Source organism: Vicia villosa, linkage group LG3, assembly GCF_029867415.1.
Source record: "Vicia villosa cultivar HV-30 ecotype Madison, WI linkage group LG3, Vvil1.0, whole genome shotgun sequence".
NCBI classification, from domain to species: Eukaryota; Viridiplantae; Streptophyta; class Magnoliopsida; order Fabales; family Fabaceae; genus Vicia; species Vicia villosa.
Genome location: NC_081182.1, coordinates 181613401 through 181623449, shown reverse-complemented (window position 1 = coordinate 181623449; position 10049 = coordinate 181613401). Strand labels below are relative to the sequence as shown.

Here is a 10049-nt window from a genome sequence, read left to right as displayed (position 1 = left end):
GTCCATTTTATTATAAAAGACTAATTTATGTTGTATAATTTTTGTGAGGGACTAAAATGGGTCTTCACTCTAAATTTAATAATATTAATATAAATTTGGTTCTTAAATAAATTTGATAACATTTATATAAACTAGCAATTGCTACACATTTAGTAGGGAAAACTCATACGCATTGCGCAAATATGATATGACTAAGTTTCAATAATCTTACACTAGTGGGATAACAATGATATATTTTTACAAGTACGGATCCCATGAAATTATGGGAATTTCAAATAAATTTAATAATCTTAATATTAATTATGATCTTAAATAAATATGATAACATTTATATAAATTTTAATTAATAAAAAATATTATAATATAGTAAAAAAATATGTAGTCATTAGGGGTGGTAAAGTGGGTCTCCTGCCCTGTTTAGACACGCCCCGTTAAAGTCGTTCCAAAAGCGTGGCAGTGGCGAGGTGGACGAACTTAGACGTCCTAGTTCAAAATTCAAGTTTGTCCGGTTTATTATCCGCTAACCAGCCAATTTTTGTTTGTTTAATTTACTACTTTATTCCATTTTTTAAAATAATTTACTAGTTTATTTATAATTTTATTTACTATTTTATTTACAAACTTTTAAACCATATGTCATTACCGTTCAAACAATAATACACACATTTAAAAGTCACTAAACGATAAAATATATAAAAAGTTATAGTATTTTACTAAACAATAATGAAAAGAATTCTATTATTTTATTACCTCTCAATTTTTTAATTCCTATATCATTAATAATGGGCATTCAAGATTGCAACTTGCATCCACCGTCATTATAAGCTAAACAAATTGAAAATAAATTTTTATAATTATGGTGATGTTAGACGTAAGTATTCAAAATCTCATTTTTTTAATCAATAAAGAGACAAAAAATTAATAGAATAACCTCCTCAATGTACTACCCAATTTTCATTTTAAGTTTAAAAAAAAACTGCGAAAAAACCCGTCCTAACCTGTTTTTAAAACGGATTAGACTGGACATACCAAGTTAAAGCATTGAACCAAAAACATCGGTTGACCTGATCTATACCCTTAATGATATTTTATTAGGGTTATGCTAACAAGTTTCCTCAGGGAACTCTTTAAAGATACTATATAAGAAAATATTATTTATAAAAATCAACATTTCAATTTCCAATGCATTTTCAATACATTGAATACACGCATTTTTAAAAATAGTTACTACTTTAATCACTTAAAGGATGCTTTAAAGGCATTGGTTAGCGTTTCCCATTTTATTATGGTTTGAATTCATAACAATAGGCCATAGGTCATAGTTAGTGATATTTATTAGTCTCAACTACTTATAGCTATACAATTCAATTCATTCAATTCTTTTGAATTATTATGTATTAATGTATACATACAACTTTTTTTTAAATTATTGGGAATTACATACCCCTCTTTAAATCTACCTAAAAAGGTACAAAATAATCAATGCATATGTATGCTCTTATTAAATGTTCGTATGAATCTCTGTCATTCATAAAAACATTTATTTGAGAATTGTGCGGTTTTTAAGAAAATTATTAGATGTGTTGGTTTTAATAAAAAAATAATTTTATTTACTAGAATATCATTTATTAATTATAGTTAATAGAACAGTTGAATAAAGTAAAAATTATAATAAATAATGTTTTGAAATTATAAATGGACAATTATTTTTAATTAGAGAAAAAGTATAAATGATACACCTTTTTATTAGGAGGGAACACTAAAAAAGCACATAGTTATTGAATGTTTTTAGTATTTACCTAAAAAACTACATAATCATTAAGTACATGAATTAATTTATTTAATTTACATAAACAAAAACAGTTATATAATAATTCAAAAAGAATAAAATATTCACCAAATTATGTTCAATTATGTTGCACTAATTATTTTATAAATTATTGTATTATTTATTTATTTGTTTAATAATCATTAAGAGACAATATTTTTATGTATTAAAATAATTTAATCAAAAGTTAGAAGAAATTGATGTATATTATACCACACTAACAAATAGCCTTCATAATATTTTTTTATGGTGTCAATTCATATGCCTAGAGTGTAACTTTTGAAACTCCTTGTGATTTATTAACCTCAACTACTTCTAATTATCATTTGAACCAAAATATTTGAATGATTGACCTACTTTAATTTAGAAACAAATTTTGATGTAAATTTTATTGGGATTTTACAACACTCCATTATAGATGTATATATTGAAATAAGATTAATATTATGATAAAAAAATTTTAAGTATTTTAAAAGATTTTGTTACATTATTCTTACTTTTCAAACTTTTTTAAAAGAATATTTAAAATTAATATTTTTCAATTTTGATTTAAAGAGATTTAAAATATTGATTTTAAAGATTTTAAATTATTTTATAGATTTTTAAGATTTAAAAGGGTTAAATAAACTATTTTTAGCAAAATAAAAAAAAACTAATAAATCTAAAATCAATACAAATGTTAAATACACAACTGGAAATTGCCACTCTAATGTTGGTAGGTAAAAAAAGACGCATTCACATTATCTTTGATACAACCTATATTATTCAATAACATTTTCTTAAATTTTTTTTGGTATCTCTTTGATTTCAAATACTCTAAATAATAGTAAATAAGAACAAAATCTTCTCAAAGATGTTGAAAAAAAAATCGTTTTTCGTTTTAATTAAACATGGATGATCTCGCCACTTCCTAAGCATCATATATTATCTTCTCTCAAGATTATTTGACAATTTCATGCAAATTAAAAAAATGAATAGAAAAGGAAAATTAATAATTTTACCAAATTATATTTATATATATATATATATATATATATATATATATATATATATATATATATATATATATATATATATATATATAAATATAATTTGGTTGTTGTGTACTTACCATGAGGTTTAAAAAAGACAGAAGCTTCCATAAGATGAAAGAAATAAAACACTAACAAAAGTATACAAATGGAGATTTTAATCAACGCAAATATACTTACAACATTTCAATGCTTAATCATTCTAAGCAAGACCACGTCTACGATACCCTTCACATTCACGAGTATTTGCCAAATCAATCTCAACAACTTTAACATGAAAGACAATCTTAAACCCCTTGTTTCCACTCCTTCTCCCCAATTCAACAGCATTTTGAACAATATGTGGTTCTATATAAGCCGCCAAATCATGACTAATGGGTAATTTTGCTAATTTTTGAGCCACATCAAAGGAAGAAAAATTTGGATTTTTAATGAGAAAGAAAAGAGGAATCTCTATTTTGTACTTAATATTTGGTGACACAATGAAATCATTTTCGGTTGCTAAAGGTGGAAGACCTTTAAAGGGTTGAACATAGAGCTTATAGAATACTTGAATATCAAGTTCTATTGTTGCTACTTTTTCTTGAGTGTTATCTTGTGATATTTCTGGGGTTTCTGTGCTCATTGTGTGAGTATAGTTTTTGCTTGGTATTTTAAGCTTTGAATAATAAAAGGGAAATGAAAAAGGGTTTGTGAGGTTAGATGAAGAAGACATTGAAAGTGAAATAGAAAGGAAAAGAAAGAAGACAAGACACTTTTGTAATTTGATTATAGATTATATAGAAGATATCTTGACTATAATATAAAACTTCTTGGAAAAGTACAACTAATTAAATGTCATATTAAATGTATTAAAAAATGATATTATTTATAAATTAGTTTTATTGGAGAGAGGAATGTTTAATATAGACTCTTTATTACAAATTATAAGAAAAGGATATAATATATCTCAAGCAGGAAAATATTTAAGTAGATACAAACCTAACACATTATTTTATACATAATTAATTTTTTTTAGGGTTAAATATTCAAAATCTCCTTATTAGCGAGTTTTAGTTTTAACCCCTCAAAAAAAATTATTGATCCTCCCGATCTTATTTAGATTCCATCAAGAAACTCTCCAATTGCCTAGTGGCATGAAAGATTCTACGTTGTTTTTCAATATTTGCCACGTATTAAAAGTTATTTTTACACATGGCATTTTGATTAAATTTTATGGCCACTGGATATATAGTTTTCAAAAATCCCCTTGAAATTCTTAGAGTTCATCAGTGTTTGGAGTTTCTTCATCAGGGATCGGAACATTTTAACTTCACTTGTCACCATGGGGGTGAATTTGTTAGGGACAATCGAAATGAACTCGTATATAGAGGGGGTATTGAAACAAAGGTAACTGGGGTACACGCTGTGAGTTTTACAATGGAGGGTCTTATGAAGTTGGTTAGTGAGCTGGGATATAAGTATGGTAGAGTTAGGGTTTGGACAAAAGTATTGGAGATTCAAGATGGATTTATTCATATAAGAAAAGATGATGATGCGTTAGACTTTACTTCTTACTTCACTTCAATGGGTATTGATGGGGATATATTTGTGGAACTTGAACAGGAAAATAGGGAAGATGATATAGCCAATGGTCCAGGAATGTTAGACGAGGAGTTTATTGATAGGTTAGATGATAGTGAAGATGAAAGAGCCACGACTATTCATGATGGCTTTGAATTACTTGATGTTACTTTGCCCATCAGAGTAGATGCAAGTGGTAGTGGGCTTTTTGGTAGGTCCAATAAGAACATGGATGAGGATGAATACTTTAGTGATGAGTTGAATAGTTCTGACCGTTTAGGATTCAGGTGATAAAAAAAGGCCCAAGTTTGAGAGATTTAAGAAAGAGCATCTTAACAAGGACTATAAATTTAAGTGGGGTATGGAGTTTAATTCACTTGTTGACTTCAAAGATGCTATTCGTGAGTGGTCAGTGGTCAATGGGAGGGAAATTACTTTTGTGAAAAATGAGAGCGATAGAGTAAGGGTAGAGTGTGAGGCTAAATGTGGGTTTTTGGTCTTATGCTCTAAAGTGGGCCATAAACACACCTTTGCTATAAAAACACTTAAAGACACCCACACATGTGCTAGGGTTTTGAACAATAGATCTGCCAACTCTAAATGGGTGGCCAAGCATGTGGTGAAGATGCTGCAAACATCTGAAACTGTCAGGATTAGTGACATAATACAAGAGATAAGGCAAAAAAATTCCATTGGTATAAGTGTTGCAAGAGCTTGGAAGGCCAAGATGATAGACAATAAGCTGATTAAAGGAGATGCTGATTCTCAGTATGCATCCTTATAGAGGTATGCAGTTGAGTTACAAGGGTAAATCCTGACAACACAGTCAAGATTTATGTTGAAAGACCTAGCCCAACCATACAACCAAGGTTTGGCTCCTTGTATTTTTGTTTTGATGGCTGTAATAAAGGCTTTATAAATGAATGTAGACCTTTTGTGGGGGTTGATGGGTGTCACTTGAAGACCAAATATGGTGGGAAACTACTAATTGCTATGGGTAGGGATGCTAATGATCAATACTTCCCTTTAGCATTTGGTGTGGTTGAGACTGAAACTAAAGAGAGTTAGAGATGGTTCTTACAACTATTAATGGAAGATATTGGACAATAGAGGAGATATGTTTTTATATCTGATCAACAAAAGGTACACTTGTTTATTATGTTCGCTTCTTCATTGTTTATTATGTTCACTTCTTCATTGTAAACTTATTTGAGAATGATGTTTTTGTTTTTCAGGGACTTGTTGCATTATTTGAGGAAATGTTTGATAGAATTGAGCATAGATTGTGCCTTAGACATTTGTATGCTAATTTCAAGAAACGGTTTGGTGGTGGAACCTTGATTAGGGATTTGATGATGGGAGCAGCTAAGGCTACATACTATCAGGCATTGGTCCAAAAGATGGATGAATTGAAGAAAGTTGACACCAATGCTTGGAGTTGGTTGATGGCTGTCCCTACAAGAAGTTGGTGTAAGCATGCATTCTCTTTTTACCCTAAATGTGATGTTTTGATGAATAACATTTCTGAGTCCTTTAATGCTACAATTCTAATGGCTAGGGACAAGCCTATTCTCACTATGTGTGAATGGATAAGAAAATATCTTATGAATAGGTTGGCAACATCTGCAACTAAACTTGAAAAGTGGCAGCATAGAGTTATGCCAATACCTAGGAAGAGGTTAGATACTGAAGTGTTTAATAGTGGGCATTGGTTGCCAACTTGGTCAATGGATGAGAAATTTCAGGTTACTCATAGTTTCAATACTCAGGAGTTTATTGTGGACATTGCTAAAAGGACTTGTAGCTGTAACTTTTAGGAACTGGTAGGAATCCCATGTAGATATGTTGTAATTGCCTTGAGCTATAGGAAGCAAAACCCAGATGATTTTGTGGATGAATGTTATACAAAAGAAAAGTTTAAGTTGTGTTATGGTTTTTTTGTTAGCCCTATCAATGGTCAAGATATGTGGCCAGAGGTTGAAGTTGAAAAACCCCTTCCACCTGCATACAAAACTAGTCCAGGTAGGCCTAGGAAGTTGAGGATAAGAGAAAGTGGGGAGGATCGTGCTAGGAAGAGAAGGCCTGGGGTTGCTTATAAATGCACCAAGTGTGATAAGTTTGGTCATAATGCCATGACATGTAAGAGCAAGACACAAACCCCAATGCACTAAAAAGAAAGGTAAGTAATTTGTGTTAATATTTAACATTTTTTTGGTTAGTAACATAGTTTGTGCATGTTTCTGATTATAAATCACATTTGTGTAGAGAAAAGTAAAGAGTGAGCATTCTGGAACTGCTGCCAACACTAAGACTGTTAATGCCAACACTGCTACTGAGTCTTCTGGTGTGGCTGATGATGCCAATATTCAGACTGCAGCACCTGATTCTAAAACTGCAATACCTGGTGATGCCAACACTGAGCCTACTATGGAGCCATACCAATTACCAATAGTTCAGAGTCAAATTGGATCATGTGTTGTAGAGTCAAGCAAGCATAAATCCAAGAAACCAATGCCCAAGAAACCAATAGTTAAGAGAAGGCAGAGTGAGAGGATTAAGTTGAATTGGTTTAAAAAGCCAATTATAGGCCAGAAATCTACTAGTGAAGAACCAATTACTATAACAGATGCTGAAGAAAAGCCATGTGCCAAAGACTCAAAGCCTGGTGTGGCTACTAGGTTTATGAAGTCATGGAAGAACAAGAAAACTAGAGATTAGGGATGCTGTAAAACTATGTACTAAGACTAAGTTTCTGTTATTTTGTGTTTGTGGCATTTTGTGTTTATGTACTAAGACTAAGTTTGTAAGGGTGTCATTTTGGGTATCATGTTATAAGGCTGTAATAAGTGTTGTAACAGACCTTTTAGAAAATAAATTATGAAGTTATGATAAGTTATGTTAAGTTATACACAAGTTGTTCAATTACAATACATTATAATCTATAGAAGGTAAACATAATATTACTTTCATTGATAAACCAAATCAATTACAAATATCAGAACAAGGTTTTCCATTGATAGACCAAACCAATTACATAGAAACCATGACAGTTACACGAACTTTCCATTTAAACACAAGAACATTAACTTAAACAATATTCAGTACAAGGAAATTACATTAGCTTAAACACTAAAGCAAAAAACATCCATGAAAGACTAAGTACAACAATCAGAACAAGATTTTTTCTCTTCTCCATTCCAAACATCTTCTTCAATTTATCTAATTTCTTTGAGTCTTCTCCCAATCTCTTCCCAGCTTCCCAATCAATACCCTTAACAATTTCCTTCGCAAATTCAAGCAACGAAACTTTGGTGATTTCACATTGACAACATCTTGAAGGATTAAGTTCGTTCACCAAATCATCTCACATAAACAGACCGCAGCCATTCTACAAAATCCAACAGACCATTCATCAACTTCTGGAAAAATTGTACATTAAAAGGAATAGAAACACTTACTATTGAATTTCTACATTTCCAGAATTTCCTATTGGGGTTATCAATTGTGTTTGAAACCCACAACTTCATCGTTTCATTGCACCCACATGTTGGCAATCCCCTACCAAAATTACCAACTGATGATGACGATGACTTGCTACCACCCATGCTTGAAGAAAAATGAAGACGAATCAAGATGAAGAAGGGAGAGAAGAACAAAAACGAAGAAGATGTTGCAGTTTGTACAAGAGTCAAAGCATAAAGAGGGTTAAATTGTACAAATCGTAACCCTAGATTTTGAACATTCCAAAATTAGCCATGCTGTACTGCACATGTGGCATAAAACCATAATTTAAAATAAACAATAAATCCACATAGGAAAAAAACATAGAATTTTTCATGCCACTAGACAATTGGGGGGTTTGTTGATGGAATCTAAATAAGATCAGGGGGGATCAATAGAATTTTTTTTACAGGGGCTAAAACTAAAACTCGCTAACATTACAGGGGGATTTGAATATTTAACCCTTTTTTTATTAGTTAAAAATAAAAATAAAATTGTCTCTTTCCTCCATTATCACAACCACTTCATAATTCCGATTAAAAACGAAATTAAATTTTAAATAAACTTAAATTTTCTCTCTCCTTATTGATTGTTGCTAAAAATATGGATTTAGGTTTATTTCCATACAAGCATTTCTCTCTTAAGTGTTTGAAAACAAATTGTTTCAAATATGGGTGTTCAAAATCGAATCGGCTCAATAGAAAACCGCTAAACGAACCGAACCAAATTGATTCGGATGTGTTTGAGTCATTTTTTTAAACAAAACTGCATAGTTCGGTTCGATTTGCTTGCGGTTTGTATTTTGCAAACCGAACTAAACCAAACCAAACCGCATTATGTTACAAAATCTTACAAATCCTTATATATTTTTAATTCTTTAGAGAAATCAACCACTACTATATGTATATTTTATCATATTCTTTGATTGATATTTATTTTAATTTACATATTAACAAAAAATATAATATTATTTATTTATAAATACTAGTATTATTTTTATTTGAAAAGAAATTACTATATATATATTTTTTTTCATTTTTAATTTGTTGACTTTGATAAGGATATAATTAAAAGAAAAAGTTTGACTTACATTATTTTTTAATCTCTTTATATAATTTTTTTTATAATTAAAATAAAATTATAGTGTCATTAGGATAGCATAGTCACATACACGCACTTGTTTATAACTACACAATATAGTATTTCAACCTTATTTAAGAATGCAATTTCATATATATATATATATATATATATATATATATATATATATATATATATATATATATATATATATTCTCAACGCATCTTCTCCATTGTTACAATCGTTTACAATTATGTGTCTTTCTCTTATACTCACGCACAATGTAACACCCGGTATTTAATTAATTATTTAATTAAATATTTTCAAATTATTTCAAATTTAATTTTTGAATTTGTGGAGTGTTGAGAATTTTTGACATGGGTTGTTATGATTAATTAGTCTATTAATTAATTGATTAAGTTGTAGAAATAGTATTGAAGAAATACTAGATTTATTATATGGAATTAATTAAGTGATGGTGGTAGTAAAAGGTGGGGTGAGAATGTTAGGCCCAATAGGTTTAATGAAATTAGGTTAAGATAGGGATTAGGTTAATTAGAAGGGAAAAAGTCTTGGGGAATTGGTCATGGAAAGTTGAAGAGAAGAGAGAAAATAACAGAGAAACTCATTCCCGTTTTCCTTGCAGCAGTCTCACTAAATCGAAGATCCCCGATTCGTTAACCGTTGGATTGTGGCTAAATTTTGAGGGTAGGTTCGCAACACCTATATCTAACTTTTGACCGTTGTGATCTTCAAAATAAAGTCTGAGTTGTGATATATCATCATCGCACTGTAGCTGCATATTTGGGAAAATTTTCAACTTTTGAATCTGATTAAAATAGACAAGGGTTAAAAGCTAAGGCTAGAAGGCTTCGATCGGTAGAATTATAGAGTAATATCAAATCTAACGTAAGGGTGGGGTTCTGAGTCTATAATGAGATTTATGATGAATTGTATGTGGGATTTGTAACATCCCGATTTTTATTAATATTTTTATTAATTATATTAGTAATAATATTATTTGGTGTTTTTAATAATTATTTGC

The 10049-nt window shown here is 30.0% G+C and overlaps 1 protein-coding gene across 1 annotated transcript; it reads right to left on the bottom strand.

Annotated features, from left to right (window-relative positions):
- Positions 1–2941: 2941 nt before the first annotated feature.
- On the bottom strand, positions 2942–3585 carry LOC131656975 (uncharacterized). Its single transcript, XM_058926508.1, has one exon. It carries the CDS (start codon positions 3572–3574, stop codon positions 3062–3064), a length of 513 nt encoding a protein of 170 aa, XP_058782491.1. The 5' UTR covers positions 3575–3585; the 3' UTR covers positions 2942–3061.
- Between the last annotated feature and the right edge of the window lie 6464 nt (positions 3586–10049).

Bases quoted from the DNA above. Each gene is read 5' to 3' on its own strand.
- LOC131656975 (XM_058926508.1), bottom strand. From the start codon at position 3,574: ATGTCTTCTTCATCTAACCTCACAAACCCTTTTTCATTTCCCTTTTAT.